At 37.7% G+C, this 17,710-nt stretch overlaps 1 protein-coding gene across 1 annotated transcript in view; it reads right to left on the reverse strand.

Annotated features, from left to right (window-relative positions):
* Positions 1-17,710, reverse strand: part of WDR27 (WD repeat domain 27) — an 83,973-nt gene that overhangs the window by 28,682 nt on the left and 37,581 nt on the right. The window contains 1 exon segment of the mRNA XM_050709824.1: positions 6,586-6,683. Coding sequence (XP_050565781.1) covers positions 6,586-6,683 — 98 coding nt within the window.

The raw sequence follows: 17,710 nt of genomic DNA on the forward strand, positions 1-17,710 counted from the left end.
CACATCTGCCTCCCCAAACATAACATAGTAGCAGCCCAGTGCTCTAAAAAGACCAAAAATATATATTAAATGGCAATAATATGGGGCTGTGGTAACTTTTCCCAGTTCTCCTCACCTCTGCATATAAAACAAGCACATCTGACAGAACATGACCACTGTCCCACTCCTCCCTTGCAATTTAATTCCTGGTTTTAACTGTCCTTTTCCATCTTGTTTTCTTATTACATATCACAACAGCTGTCCCAGCAAATTCTCTATCTCTGTATCTCTGTAACAAGTAGAGAACAGCAAGTGCTAGTTTCACAGAAGCACAGAATGGTTGATGCTGGACAGGACCACCAGAGGTCACCAGGTCCAAGCCCCTGCTCAAGCAGGATCATCTAGAGACAGTTGTCCAGGAACATGCTCAGATGGCCTTTGAGTATCTCCAAAGACAGAAACTCCACAGGCTCTCTGGGCAACCTGTGACAGTGCTCAGTCACCTGTACAGTAAAAGAAAAAAAAAAAAAAAAAAAAAAAACTGTTTTTAGAGGGAACATTCTGTGTTTCAGTTTGTGTATATCACTTCTCGTCCTGTCATGGGACGCCACTGAAAAGAAACTGGGTCTACCCTCTTTACAGCCTCTCAATGTATTTACAAACACTGATGAGATTCCTCTCCCTCTACCCCCTGGATCCTTGTCTTCTCTGGGCTGAATAGTCCCAACTCTCCCAACCTTTTCTCATAGAAGAGATGCCCAAGTCCCTTCAGCATTTTTGTGGCACTGTGATGGATTCTGCCTAGTAGCTCCATATTTTTCTTGTAATACTGAGACCAGAACTGGACACAGTTCTCCAGGTATAGCCTCACCATGGCTGAGTAGAGGTGAAGGATCACCTACCCCAGCCTGCTAGCAACACTCTTCCTGATGCAGCTCACAACAACATTAACCTTCTCTGCTCCAAGGGCACATTGCTGGCTGACATTCAGCTTGCGGTCCACCAGGATCTCCAAGTCCTTTTCTGCCAAACTGCTTTCCAGCCAGGCGCCCCCCAGCATATATTTGTGCCTGAGGCTGTTCCTCCTCATGTGCAGGACTCTGCTCTCCCTCTTGTTGAATTTCTTGATCTTCTTGCCAGTCCATTTCTCCAGCCTGTCAGGAGACCTCTGGCATTTCAGTCACTCTTCCCAGTTTTGTGTTGTCTGCAATCTTGCTGAGGGTGCACCCTGCTCCATCATCCAGATTATTAAAACAGACGTTGCATAGGATGGGACCCAGTACTGCCCCCTGGAGTACTCCACTGGTTACTGGCCTCCAACTAGGCCTTGGGCCACTGATCACTGCCCTCTGGGCCTGGCTGTTCAGCCAGTTTTCAACCCCCTCACTGTGTGCTCACCCATCCCATACCTTATCAGCTTCCCTGTGACAATCTCACAGGAGACAGCGTCAAAAACCTTACTGAAGTCCATGTAGACTATATCCATTGCTTTCCCCTTGTCTACCATGCCAGTCATTTCAACACAGAAGTTTATTAAGTTGGTCAAGCATCACTTCTTCTGGTGAATCCATGGTGACCACTCCTGATGACTCTTGTCCTTCATGCTTATGGAAATGTTTTCCAGAATTAGTTGTTCCACCACCTTCCTGGGGCTTGAGGTGAGGCTGACCAGCCTGTAGTTCCCTGGGTCCTGCTTTTTGTCCTTTCTGAAGGGCTTTTTCCTCAGAAATTTATAGAAACTGTGTCTTCCTGGTCAGCTAGAGATCGGAAAAACTTCTGAACAGATATTGTATTGACCTGATAACAAGGTCCATTGTCAGTCCCAGAAAAGGAGAGGTGATGAACCAGGTCTAGGGTCCATCCACGGAGTCCAGTCAGGAACAGCAGGGGATGAAGATGGAGGCAAGACTGTAACATGTGCCCAAGGTACTTCCTGAAGACTGGGCTGCAAACAGAACTCAAGGCAAGTTACCTACACTACCTACAAGGTAGGTCTAAAGTCCATGCAGAAAACAAGGCTGGAGGCATAACTTGAGACAAGTGTAATTACAATATGCTTCTGGCAGACTGAATGCCCAAGCCTACATTTAAAAGGAGCACCTGGAGCAAGGTGCAGAGTGTGTAGGTGGGGGCCCAAGGCTGTTCAGGGCAGTTAGGGCCCAGTGGTACACTCAGGGCCCTGACAGTGCAGTCTGTAGCTCAAGTTAAGCTACATCTGAAAATCTGAGACAAAGCCAGGCCATGCAATTAGTGTCATAAAGAAGGATGAAGTTGTATAACACCGTGACTTTAGCCACATTTTACTGATGAGCAAGAAGGAAGAAATTCACCTTGAAGAAGAAAAGCTTTCACTATTTCACATTCTGGAACTTCTCTTATGAATGTGATTGCTTGGAATGTGACATACAAGGGAAACAGCAAATTGCTGCCGAAATCTGGACAGATGATTTTTCTCAATATCAGCCAATCATGAAGATAAGGGTATTCATGTAACTTTGCTGGCAAACAAACTTAGTTGTAGCATAAGTGTTTAGTCAATATTCTAAACATTTGATAAACTGCAGAGGGCAACACTTTGAATTCATGGTTTCCCCTAGTATCATGAATGGAAAAAAACTTCCTTTATTCTGGATGTTATAAATCACAATTATCTAATCTGCAAGTTGGAGGAAACAAAAAAAAAATGAAGTGATGCAGACTGGTAAGACAGAAGAACTGTCATGTGAAATTTAAAGGACAAACATAATAAAGCAGCTGGTATTTAGTCTAGTCTACCATTTGGGGTTGTCATGGTTTTATTGTGTAAGGGAATGGAATTTTCCCTAATTAGGTTTCTATGCTCTTTCTATGCATTAATTTTAGAGCAGCGGGTTACAGAAGTAAATCTGTCTCTCACTACCCTATGTCTTCATGAACATAGTTACTGAAAGCAGGCAGGACTGGTGGATAAGGAGACTTAGTCTATACTTGGACCAACCATTTTTTTTCATCAAAAGATGAACATTAAATGGTAGAGGCAACAGGAACAGATTCCTATGAATCAGTGCTACTCTTGACATCTGGGGGGGGGGGGGGGGGGGGGGGGGGTGATGTCTCAAATACATTCACCAGAGAGATAGGAGGAGATAAAACTGTAAAAGAGATAAAATGGTAAAGTTTCTATATTTTTATGGGCAATTAGGAGTTACAATGTTTCATCATAAAGAACACAAAATCTTTCAAAAACTGTAAGCATGCATCAAATGTTGTTGGTACCTCCTGATTATTAACTGTTAGTCTGACACTTTCTTGGGAACCCTGAAGCTGGTAACTAATATTCTTCTCAGTTAGATTCCCACTGAACCTCAATTTAATTTCTGTGCTCACTGCTTGCAACTTGGACCATAGATAATATTTTCACTTGTCCTCCAACTAGCCATTCTTTTTAGACAAGACAGACTTAAAATGCTCTTCACAATGTCTTCACAGTGTCTTGGAAGATGATCAAAGGTCATTATCTTACCCCAATGTATGCATTCACAAAGCCTGTTAATTCATTATTGTAACCTGAAAGAATAGTAGCCAGAGTTTTCTTCTTCCAAAAAGATCTAACCTCCTTAGTTCTTTATGCTGCTTTGTAGACTGTCTGAAGTTTTTCTTAGCTACATTTATAATGAAGAGAAGAATGCAGGAGAAGTATACAAATATTCAAAATCTTCAGATGAAACTTTAAAAATCCATGCATTTCAAAGTAAATGAAGCAGGAGTCTGAGTAAGTCCAAAAGTCACTAATAGGATCCAAGATTCCCTCATTTATTGGCAAGATGACCTGGCTGTGTGAGGTTGGCTGACAACATCAGAAGTTTAAATGTCTTTTCTTGTACCACCTTCAGAGGAACCCATAAGACTTCCTGGCACTCTCTGAAGTAGCCCTGGAATGCCTCCAAACCATCCATAGTGAAAGATGCAGATGGATTTACAGCTTTATCCACCAAGGATGATGAAAGTGGAAGGTGCAAAAACACTTTCACCAACTTCAAGAACAAGAGAAAACATACATAAATGAATTTTCACTGGGGAGAAAGGAAAAAAAAACAGAGTATGATAATACAGACTGAATGGAAAAAGTCTTGTGAAACTCAGAGGGGAAAAAAAAAAGGAAGAAAAAAAAAAAGAAACACTGTTCAAAGCCTATAAAGCTGCAGGCCAGGATAAAGTGTCTGAAGATATACTCTAAGCAAGGACCAAAAAAGAACCTGAGCATTCTGATGTGATTCCTCAGTTAATAATGATAAAAACAATGCAAGTCAGAAGAATGAAAAAAAAATGAATCATCATTAAAGAAATTGAACAAAAGAAACAACTAAGGAAGAAATTGTGCAGAATCTTTGAAAATGATTTCTCATGATTTCAACTGCAGCTTTCCAGAGCACCATGCTCTCAAGTTTTCCCAGTTCATCAGCATTTTTCACTTTATAGTGTCACTAAACATAGTATCAGTGGATAAAATTCATTAAGGGCAATAAGCAGGTTAAACAAAAGAAAAACACTTTTCACTGTGGATGCCTGAGGCAAATACTTTGAACAAAATAAACAGACAATAAAAGCTGAGATCTTGCAGTTAATGTTACTATCCACAACTCTGCAAACAGTACAAATCAGAAGGTTGACTTACCTTTGCTATATTTCAAAACACTGGAAAATGATTTCACTTAAAAAAAATAAAATTAAAAAAAAACTTATTCTGTCAACTTCCCCACCCCCACTCCCCACCCCCACCCCCAAAAAAAAAAAAGTAGAAAAAGAGAGATCTTTCCAGCGGACCATTCAAAATACAGTAATGGCAGATGCACCACCTTTACAAATCAGCAACTTCAAGAGATTAAAGGAACTGGCCCATCATAAGATTGTTTAGGAACTAATCTCTCCTCTAAGTACAAGGAATGAACTGGATTTGATTGGACAAGACCTATGAACAAAAAAAACAAAAGTTTTCAATCTGTGTAACTGTATAGTACACCTAGCACTCTGGTGAAGACTTGTTCCAAGTTCAGATAGAGCTTTCCAAACTCAACCATTTCAAAATTATTTATGTAAAAAACACCTGGTGAACACATTAGGAAAAAGTGAACAATTTTCTTCCTTATGAGAACTGAAGAGTAGATTTTAAAATACAGAAGATTTAACCTCTGGCCAGAGGAATGAGGGAAAATTTCATTTTTAAAAATTTGTGGTTTTTATTCACAAAAAAAAAGTTACAAACAATAGCAAAATGGTGATTTATTTGCTCTATTTTTTCCTCTACAATGGTTACTGTCATTGATTGCTGTGTAGTGTGAAACAAGCATACATATTTACACAATACCTATTGCGCACCCTGAAAATATGGATAATTAAGGACTTGAATAAATTTTTTGAAGTTTGGCTAGCAGAACTCAGCAGACACTAGAATACACTGACTTTGCCAAATTAAATATGGAGCAAGAACATACATAAATTATTCCCCTCTTCCCAGGACATATTCATTTAATTGATTGCACAGATTTTACACTTTAACTATTTTACCATTCACCTGCTCTACTTATATAAGTATTTAGAAATGAAGAGACAGATAAGTGATCTGTGAAAAACTCTCTACTTTTTCATTACTCTTCTAGCAACACGGTTTGAACAGCTTATTAGAAAAACATAAGAAGGTAACGGATTCCAACCTCAGCAGTCTCTAGTTTCATTACTTTCTGACATTCAGTACAGGTAATAACAGCAATGCTTTTGGCAAGAACATATGTGCCCCCTATAGGTTTAATGTATTCTTACCACAGAAATTTGGAAATAATTGAAACAACCATTATGTATTTCTAAACAGAAAAATCAGTATCAGAAAAAAAAAGAAAAAAGTAAAAAAAAATTCTTCAGTAAGTACGTTTACTTATGCACAAGGCAAATATTAAATTATTCTTCAAGACTTAAGCATCTTTCCCATCCAAATCGTTTTTCTTTTAAATATAATTCCTGCACAAAAACCTGCACAAAAGAGATTGCCCTAAGTATTTCCTTTCCTGTGCGGTGTTCCCTCCCTGCCACTCTCTCCCTCTGTCCCATACATTTCCCAAGTACAACAGCGAAAAGTGCAGCATCTTGTTCTGAGTTTATCATAGAATATTATGCGTATTTATAGAACTGTATAAGTGATTTATAATAATGCTGTTACAATTGCATTTGTATTTTAAAAGCTGGATCATAAATTTTACCTCCTTTAGCAGTAATGACATGCTGTTTTGGAAATACCATTAGCATCAATATACTATTTTATATATACAATTAGATCTCTGTAAGGTGGGTAAGACATGGGTGATAAATCTTGACTATTTAATGGTTTTCACATAAGTAACTGCAACTGAGGAACCAAAGGGTAAAAATATACTCAACATTATGTTTGGTCTGTTAAAATAAGTAAATTCCAGTTAGCCCAATATCCCTTAATAATATGCATAATACTTTTTTAAAGGCCTGACTGCAGATCTGATTCCACACACTATTTTCTAATAGTATACCACAGGAAGTATGACAACTCTGAATAGAGACAAAGCATGCCTTTTTATTCCAGGGTACCTAATTCAGCCTTACCTGAGAGTTCGTAAATCCCAGAGCTTGATGCCATCACCTACAGCCGTGGTCACAAAAAGATTGTAAGCTTCAGGTTGCTGAGTGCTGAATGCTGACCCCTGAAATATTAAAATTATTTTCAAATAACTCTTCTTGTGACGCTAAATATTTAGTCCATTCAAGAATAAACAATATATAGTTTGTTAGACTGTGCGAGTAAAAGTTTTTCTGCACACATACAAAAGAGCACAGAGGACCACTGGCATGTGGAGGATCCCTCTCAATGCTGTCACAGAAATGCAGCATTGCCTCGCCTTCTCTCAGGGCTGTCCCAGGATAGCCACAAGCCCTTTGAGACAGGAGTGACACCCACTGAAATTAGTCAAAGGGAAAGGCTCTCTGGGTTACCAAACAGACTGACAGGGATAGATGCCTATGGGTACGGGGTTAACTGTGGTATTCAAGAGAATAACATTTTGTGATTGCACAAGACTTTATGGGCCTGTGTGTACTGGAGTGGTTGAGGGTCTGGGTACCAGCAACTGGTGGGGGACCACAGGTCAGGTGGCCTGTTGGTCTGAGTGCCAGCTACTAGAGAGACTGGAGTGAGGGAAATTAAATGCCAGCAGTAGAGTTGGACAACAGGTAATAGGAGACTGAGGATCTGAGGTGTAAGCAACTGAAGCAAGAAACAGTACATAAGCCAGCACGTGATCCCTAGCAAACTTTAAGCTGGTCAGTGAGCAGGTGAAGTGGTTTGGTAGCCAAGTAAGTGTGTGTGTCTCAGAGAGTGAAGAACCTGGAAGAGCTGGCTACCAGAAGGCCCAGGCCAACTGCCAGAGAGACCATATAGTGAGGGGGTCGACTGAGGAACCCACCCACCTGTGGAGGGGGGTGAGGAGGGGGGTAGAGCTGAATGAGACAACTCGGAAGAGCAAAGATCCAGGACCAGCCATCAGATGAACAGCATCTAAAGTCTAAATCTCATTCCTGGATTAATCCTAAGTGTGTGCAAGGGTGCTGGTCTACACCAGCAGCTGGGGTAGGGCTACAGGTCTCAGGAGTTTGCTTACCCAGGTGCCAGCAGCTGGAGACAGCAGAGATCCAGGGCCAGCTACTGGACAGGCTCTGCCTAAGCAAATCTTCCCACTAAAGGACTTTCATCCAAATCATCCAAAGAGGGAAATATGATGAGGCTGCCAGTGATGCCCATGTTTGTATGAGTGCTGAGTGTTGTTGTCTGTGTTGACCTGTGTACATGTATATATGTGCCAACTGGGAACAGAAGTTCAGCCTCACTGCTGGTTGGACCCAGGGGAAGGGACCTATGGCAGTCTCAACTCCATTGGGTTACTGCATTCATCTACTTCTAACAATATTTTATCAGAACTTCAGGAGCATTATTTGGCTTTGTAAAGATGGCAAGATTCAGTTTACACAAACTTCCTGGACCTATTCTATATTTTTTCTATTCTTCAGTTTTCAGTTGACCCTACAAAAAACTTTACTCCAAAAGCCTCTCCCTGTAATATGTACTAGTTTAACTTCACTTCACTTTCCTTGCAGTAGAAAACAATTGTTATGACCCTCAGTTATTAAGAAGGTCTTCAGAAAAAGGTTGAGGTTGCCACCACAAAAATCCTTTAAAAGCAGTAAGACCTCAATACTTTCCCAGATCCTTAAAGGAAGTTTCAAATTGTACTTTCTATCTTCATTCAAGACCTTCTTATTACTAAGGGATAGCAAACCATACCAGGCATGAACATCGCCCAACAGCATGTCAAGAAAGTTTCATGTCATCAAAACAAACTAATTTTACACCTTCTCATAGACATGGGCAAAATATTGATCAGTTATACAAATGTGAAATGGCCCATGGCCATTCATTAGCAAATCATATATTCCAATGATTAATTAGAAGACTGTAGCTTTCATAGAATGAATGATCAATTAAAATTTGTTCACATTAAAGCAGAAAATGAATATATAATACCAGCAGGGAATATTTTCAGCAAATTCTAGTTTAAAGTTACTTTTCTTGTTCCTCACATAGATGAAAATAACATTTAGAATCTGAAAAGAGGTAAAAATAGAAAACCTTAAGGAATCAACTATCTTTACAAAGTCTAACTACATTATACAGCCAAAGTAGTCCAACATTTAACTATAAGCCATGTTTATCCCTGGCATAAGTGGGCACACTTTCCACTGACTTCAGTAGTAATTGCACTCATTCATACCAGGACCAGTTTTGGCTTCATACCTTTAAATAACTAAATCTAGGCTATCTTTAAACCTCTGATTTTTTTAACATCCACATTGGCAAACCTTGACCTTTTTGCTGGCTACAAACTTCTTTCTCCAGGGAACTAAATATAAAGAGTTTGAACTCCTCCTTTCCTTTCCCCACCATTCACATTCTTGATTTGGCTGAATACATCACAGAAACCTCAAGGCCATTTCCCGCAATCAGTTCTCGACTGCCAGGAATCTTCTATTCCTTACGAAAACTGGCGTATGGGTGGAATGTGCTCCAGTACTTTGTCAAGAAATTTCCCCAAATGGCAAGACAAAGTGGGGCACTCAGAACTAAAAAGACTATAGGAGCTTTCACTTCCTAAACTAAGGATTACCACAGCCTGTTCTAACAGATGAAATAAACTACACTGTGCCACTGATTTTCTAACAAAGACAAAGCCTACACATTCTCACATTAGCTCTGTATATGTATTCTGTAAAAAGAACAATTACAAAAGAAAAAGACAATATTTTCCCAAAGGATGGTGTTCATTAAGTTACAGAGCACCCTTATTTTATGTGCTTTGGATATTATTCACTATCTCTTTCTTCAGTCAGCAGTCATCACAGAGTCTAATGAAAAACACTCCCTAGATAAGTACATATTTACCTCCAGCAACACTCCTTTACTTTATGAAGCATGAACAGTAATATATGTGATCAAATATTAATATAAATCCTTTGTTCCATCCTTGCCCTGACGTTTTGTCAGTAACACTTTTCCAATCTAAAGCCATACTTGTAGCTTCAAATTACAATTGCTACTGAATATTGCTGTAAAAAGTATACTAGTTGGGATAGCAAGCTGAAATGTTATTTATCCCTTCATGTTTTTATAGTCTGTTAATTTATGAGAATCTATTCTAAAATACAAAGTAGTAGGATATGCTAACACACTCTGCAGTCCATATTTGTTGCTTCCCCTAAAAGGACACAGTTCAATAGAATCCCTATCTCATTCACTGATTACATATAAATACCATGAATATCATCCAAACAGTCTGGCCGGCTTATGCTAAAGGCATCAATCAATAGCTGTCTCAGAAAGTACTCCACACCTTCCAGGCAAATGCATACCTTCAGACAGGTTTGTCACCACAGCTAGGAAAAAAGTAGCTGACTGTTCAAATACTATATAATTTCTGAGTTTCCTATTACATTTTACATCATATACATTTCCTAGTGAATAGACCAATGTATTTTTAAACAAAAGGTCCTGGAGAGAAAACCAAAAACCTTGCTATTTCTCTGAAAATGAATGTAACCTCTGTGCTTCCTGGTAGAACACAATACCCTCAAAATATTTGCCATTGGTGATAATGGACTCCTGTTCAAAAAGTATATTTTGCAGCAGTACAACTGTGTTGTTAACACTAAAGTTCTGAATCTGCATAGTCTGATCTCAAGTTGACACCCATTTTTGTATCTCAGTGGTTTCCAAACTGAGAAACAGAAACACAACTTTGATATTTCAGTCAATTTATTTTACTACATGACTTAAACATTAGTATGCAAAGCAAAACATTCATGGCTCCAACAGGAACCATGCAAAGTCAAATAATAATTTGGTAATCATCAGTAATCAATTTTCTTTAGGTGATCTTATGCATCAAAACAAAATTAAGTTGTAAATCACTATTTGAAAAACAAGAAGTTAAGGCAATGCAAATACATTATTATCAGCTTAGGACGTTCACCTTGTCAGGATTGGTATAAGACCTCTAATGACTATTTGTCAAAGTGTGGTGAAATTACTACAGCCAGAATAGCAACATTTGCTCATTGCTTCAAAAGGGAGCTTAATGGCACCAGTAGGGTCTAGTAACAACCTGCACTAAAAAAAAGTGTCATAAGCAGTTTTGAGAGTAGGGTCAGGAAAACAGAACACCCCCGTCCTAGGTGGATGTTGTTTCCTCCGTGCTACACCACGATTTCTCTTGCTCCCTCTCACTCTCTCTCTCTGAAGCCTGCCCTGTGTGCCATGACATAGGTTAAGGGAAGAGTGAAGGTTCACTTCAGTGATAAGTGGATGATTTCCATCAGTATCCTCAGGCTGAGGAGAGCAGTGAACCTCCACCTGCCATTTCCTGAGGAAACGATCTGAAAACTAAGCTATTTCATGAATCTACAGCAATATCATCACCACATCTCCAAAGACTGTGTAATTAGCATAAACATCATTTCATTAGGAAATTGAGTAGCTGTACAGTCTTGCTGATTTCTACCCAGAAATTTTTAACCTGCTCCACTGTTTAAATCCAATCTGACAGAGAAATAAAAGTCTAGTGATAAATATATTTCCACAAGATGTGTAAATGAGTAATTAGCATACAAAAATTCAAACCAGAACAGCCATTAAGTGACTTTGTTTTGAAAACCATTAGCCAGCCAACACGAGTCATTCAGAACAGGCATGCATGCAAATATTGTGTCTCTCTCAGTCAGCTAGTAATAAGGACGTGACAAGATGATAACATTGCAATCGTGGAAGAGTGTTAAGTGAACGCAGAACAAAAGTGCAAGTGGTGCAAAAGAAGGTCATAAAGAATGTAATACTCAAATTGGAGTTCTGGTGGGTTTGGAAGGTGATATTTATGACACAGGCTTAAAATCCTTTAGAAAGGATACTCAATTCATTTCATTACTGCTAGAAGAACCTGTATACAAAGACAGATGAGCTTTCTATCATCAACATATGGCATGTCCTTGAACAATTGAGGACAATTTGGTGCCAAGAGTCTTTGTTAAGGAAACAAGAATACGATGAGATTTTTAATAAGCATTAATATGCTCAATTAAATCAAGATCATAGAACTTCAAAGCAAGCAGTATAAAGCCTAAAGTTCTGCAAGTAATTTAATTGTGTAAACTTTAATCATACCTCAAGCTGCAAGAGCTAGACATGTCTTTTGTGGTTTCCTCTCCCAGACTTCAGTACCTAAGTTGCACTATTTTGGATCCAGTCCTAAGGGTTCTGTATATAATCAAATCCTAAATAACTCTACTAATCTAAACTTGGTGACAACTGGGAAGTGGTTTGGCACAAGCAGTACAAATATAAACAAAAACCTGCTAGTAAGCATGCTATGCAGAAAAACTTCTTCCTTACATGAGTTTTAGTCTGTTATGATTTTGTACAGTTTACAGCTTTCTTCTAGTGTTTTTCTTCAACCAATATTTTAAATTTGGCACAGCCTCACAAGTATAGCTCTAAAATGACCTTTTTGTAAGCTTTGGAATACCCATGTTCCATTCAAGAGATGCTTGATACATTCTTGCCCTGGTTTCCTTTGTGTAATGTTGATGAAATAACACAAATTCACAACAAAAATACTGTTCTGTAGAATATAAGGAAAGACCTGAAGAAAACACTATTCTATTCTAGAAAACAATTCTATTCTATATGACAGATGGATAGGTATAGTGAGAATAAGTTTATGTATGTGTGGGCATATATACACATACACAATATGTGTATATATACACACACACACACACACAACACATTACTTTCAACCACTGTTGCAATTTAAGGTTTTCAAATTAAACAAACAGCATGGTATTAAGACATGCAGCTATTCCTACAGTTAAAGAAAGATAGAGGAAAAAATAAGTACAGCAGTATACACAATGCTAGCGTACAAATACATTTTCACTGCATTCATTATTCTTCATCTCACTATAAACATGTAGCAACTCAGGGTAGCTTCTTACCCAGCTTCTTACCAACACAGTTGTTTCTAAAGATTTACCAGCCAAGATTTCTTTCTTACACCTCTCTCTGCTCTGGCACTCAATAATGACTATTTGTTCCCCAGCATCCATGTAATTTTTATAATTTTCTTCAGCATTATACTATTGAATTTTTCATTTCTGAAGTAATCCTCTACATTAAAAGCAGAGTTTAAACTGACAAGACTTCATAACTGCTACTGCATTTAAAGATGTTTATTTTTCATACTGAAGGAGAAATCCCAACCTTCTGGGAGTGAGCTTTAGTGATACTGCTCTCTTCAATTCCTCCTCATGGCCATTACCTCCCCAAGGCTACTTTCTTCCAGTCCTTGCATCTGTCACATCTGGACCCTTGCAAGACTCTGAGGTTGAAGGACTTGAGAAGGAAAGACATAATCAGGGCAGAAGGAGCTCTGGAAAGAACAATAAACTACATGGTTGTGGATGACCAGGACAGAAAAGAAAAAAAGAAAAAACAGGTTTACACTAGGAAGAGGGAATTATGTACATGAGAAAGAGGAAAAAGGAAAGAGGCTGTAGGAGCTGGAAATGTGAAGACGTAGCTACATAAGTGGAGCTCCTGGAATGATATAGAGAGATACAGCATAGCTTCTACAGGTGAAATAGGCTTGGAGATGTAAGCTGGCCAAGTGACATACGATGAGAGGAGCAGGCTTCAGACCTAAGTTATTCCAGACCTGGGGCAAACTGTCAGGAAGCTTGAGCCAGCACAACCATCATAGCAGTTGTCAGTGTGAAATGGAGAACAATGACAAAAGACTAGTTGGAAGTCCCATCTTGTTGCTGCTACTGCTTTCATCTCCAGGAAGGATGAGCCAGTAGGAACGGGCAGAACCACCACCACACACACACCTCACCTAAAAAGAGAAGGGCCAACTGCAGCAATTTCCTAGACTACAATAGGAAACGTTCCATGTATTTATTCTCTCTCTCTCCACACTGTATTAGCATGTACTCCAGGTTGATGTGCAATATTACACGGAATGTTAGCAAGAACAGAGATTACTTTGCACAGTTCGTGTTTCAGATAAGTGATAAGTTTTCATCAGCTGTAATAAAATTGGCAGCCTCTATCTCATGCAAGGGTATGGTCTGATTTTACAATAATTATAGTCAGGATGATTCAACACATTCCTAAAGCTAAAGACAAAGCTACCTAAAGCCGTAGCTAGGCTACAGCTTTCTTTATCTATGCTGTGGCAAGTAATGATTCAGTAGGGTAGTACGTCATCTTCAGGATATCATTAATAAAGCAAGACCTTACTGTACTAATAACTGCCTCTGCAACACAGGATGTGCAACACACAATTAAACTTAAAATAATTTCCTAATTCTTGAGGGAAAGATGACTTTTACATTAACTTTGTTTGATAGGCCAGACAGGGATATTTTCAAAATTAGACAGAAGAGTAAGGCCATAGATTCTTAGATTTAGTTGACATTTAAATAGTTCAATGTTGTTTTGAACATTTGCCTATAACACATTCTAAATTTCTGTTGTGTCACGCACATAATCCAGGAGTATTTTTACAGAAATACTGATTCAGCAGCAGGTTATATGCATGTACAAGTAATATGAAAATTTTATTTAATTTTCATTCCCACTTATCTTCTAAGTATATTTCCATATTCAGAGTAATAAAATTCTAAAGGGAAACAAGATTACAAGATTCACAGACATTGGTTAAAATGGGTTCCATCAAGTAAAAATTAGCACTCCATCATCTTCTAAGAGATATACTTTATAACCATCAGCGCAGCCGAATATTTTATGTTTATATATAATTATATATATATATAAATCACACAGATATATAGATATTTGTAATTTTCTCCTAAATTGTTCAGGAAGAAGACTCTGCATATTGTTCTACCATACATCAAACAATATCTACAGTGAAAAACATATTCCAAGGGATAAAATAAGCTTAATCAAGTACCCTGAAGGCTGAGATAAATCTCATGCCTTGTCATTTCTTGCAAATAATCTCCAGAAATGACAAAAAGAACTACTTAAAGTAATTACGCTGCAAGTTATATGTACTTGTTTACAGCTGCTGCTGTTCAAAACCAGCAATAACTGAATCTCATGCTGGTCATGTATGTTGCTAGAATCCCCCATATATGCAACAGATAACTTGCAGATAGGTTTCTCCCACATTTAATTGAATCAGATCTTCATTAGTATTTTATAAAGACCTTCTAAATATATTTTATCTTTATTATTACTATTTATTAAAAACAAACTCCTGATCTCCCCCACTTAATGCTTATCAGGTTGCATCCAAAAGCAATGTTGGAACATGGGAATTCATTTGTTTTTGCATGAAGTCAAAACAGAAAATGCACTTCAAGAATATACATAATGCATTGCAATCAATAGTGAGCATGAAACCTACAGGAAAGCCTCCATAAATTTTATGGTGTGGGCATTGGTTCCTTAAAACCAACTATTTCATTCCACAGATTTGCTTCTACTTCACCACCCCTCCCCAGTAGCTAAGGTAGTCACATCCTTAGACTGCAATGTATTTTGCACTTTAAACAGGATATAGAATTACAAAAATACGCAGAATTCTATGTGTATGCTATAAAGTATTTCAGCATATTCTCTTAATGCAAATGTTCCAAGTTATATTTACTCTAACAGTTTAAATTATACTAATGTAACAAAAGAGCTGATGATATAATTTTCCTACAGACCTATCTAAAGTATTAATTTTATATAACTGAAAAAATAATTGAGAACCTTGATCTATAATTTTCCCCCAAATGGTCAATTTTCTTTGCTATACCACATGTCTCTAGGTTTTCTCTCAAGCGAATAGTTGTCCACAGCCTTAAAGTTTTTCTTGATTAAATAACCTGAAGCCACTCAGCTGACCAAGCAAAAAGAAAAGCCAAAACTTAAAGCTTGTATGTGTAACAAATAGTACTGAAATAGTTAGCACAATTTTAAGTGTTTTACCAGATCACATCTCTCAGGAAAACCCACAAAGTTATAAAAAGTAGTAATAAGGAACTGTTTTAAACCCACAGAAGCAAGGGCTTTCCAAATAGGAATGAAGAGCCATACTCAAACCTAACACAGTAGGCATTCCAGCAGGAATGTACAGGAATATAAGATTTCCAAACATTCCCAAAGATGAGTGTTTTAAAGCCATCCACTCCGTTGTAATACTGAGCAATTTTTCTTTCAATTTCTGAATGAAACAGATGACTTTGGATTCAACTTTATAGAATGGTTACATAAGACGTATAAGATGACAAACCTAAATTCTCTCATGAGATTCAACAAATTAGCAAGAGGAACCTATCATTCATTTACATAGAGACTAAGTTGTACATTCTGTACATTTTGTAATTTTGTTTCAAGTACTAAAAGCATAAACAAGAAAACTCTGACTGAGGAATGGCAAATCCAAGCCAATATCTGAAAAATATGGTTCTCTTCAGTTCCCAGCACCTTGTACTGGTTTACCTTCTGATGGCATTTCCTAAGGGCTATGAATTCATGATTTCTCCCTGATGATTTTTACCTGTAAACCTTCAGGATGCAACAGTGTATTTCCATCATGCCATACCTGGGCATGATATATTAACTCAACATCAAAGTGACTGAAAACCAGGCTGAAAGGAGAGAAACTGTTCAAGATCATCTACTCTTCAAGTATGTAAGCCCACACTAGAAATTATTATAGCATTATGATATTGCTATTTGCTCACAAGACTTGATTTCAATCTCTTGCTAAACCTACAGGACTGACTTTTATTTCAAGTGTCAGATTCAAGTAACATGGAAAGAAACTATGGCACAGTTTATGGACCCTTTTTCAAGGGACATAAATGTTCAAGTATACAACTAAAATCAAAACATTTATTCAAAATGTAAAAAATTGCCCAGGTTTCCATCACAGTAGAAGAAATTTCACATAATATATCAACACGTGCAGATTGTTCTCTTTCTAAAAGCACTGTTCTAAATAAAAAATAGATAGATGGATAGATAAACCATTGCTTGGCTTAAGGCTGTTTTATGGCTACTTTACACAACAAATTCTGAAATGGAAGAAAATAATTTTCATGGCAGAAAAAGCAAGATTGACAGCTTCCTTATACGAACAATAAACTTAGATAATAGAGTGATTAAAATCCATACTCCTATCACGTCCAATTTATTCCTTTCTCACATAATCTTTTGGGTCAAGAAACTGCACAAGGCCCTTTATCTCACCTTCTTGTTCAGTTTGCACATCCAAGAAGCTTATAGCTACCTCTACTTGTAAGAAACCGTGTTTATACACAGTGCAGTTATAAGCACTGCAGGAGAACAGCTTTGGGCAATAGGAATTTACTCTGAAAATAGCCTTTTGCTGTTATAAAAAAGTTTGGTTGTTGAGGTGTTTTTTGATTGATTTGTTTTTGTTGCTGTAGCTTTTTTGTTTGTTTGTTTGATTGGTTGTTTTTTTTTCTTTTAATTGTAATAACAATGATGATATCAGTAAATACACAAATGATCAACCTCTTGTTCCCATGTCAGGAGAAGAATATTGGAGGAATATGTAGCCACTAATGTAAGAAATACACTCTGAACACTATATGACAATTTTGGCCCTTTGTAAAAAGAACACAATAGGAGGCTAGAATAGGTTACAAGACTCATTAGAATTTTACAACTCCCTTTATTTCCCCATGCAAGAACTGAGTGTTAAATTGGTTTCCTCTTTGTCATGAAATATTTTGAGATATCAAAATCCAGTATGAATGTTAAATAACATCTACATTAATACTTCAACAAATCAGTGTGGAAAAGCCTTCTATTTTCTAAACAGCATGTTAAAAATGCAGGTCAAAAATATGGGAAGTGTTAACAGCTATAAAAATGACTAGCAGATTACAAACATTTTAAATATTTACAATTAATGGTTCCTACTGAACTGCAGTATTACAGTCTGGCCCAAGTAAGGCAAAGGGTAAGTAGGATACACTGCCCTGCTAGCAGGATTGTTCAGTCATTCCTACTGCTGCCTGCTTTCCACAAGAGAATGAATGAGATCTTGTCTGCAGACATGCCTTTATCACACAGAATTAG

The sequence above is a fragment of the Cygnus atratus genome, chromosome 3, assembly GCF_013377495.2.
Source record: "Cygnus atratus isolate AKBS03 ecotype Queensland, Australia chromosome 3, CAtr_DNAZoo_HiC_assembly, whole genome shotgun sequence".
NCBI lineage: Eukaryota > Metazoa > Chordata > Aves > Anseriformes > Anatidae > Cygnus > Cygnus atratus.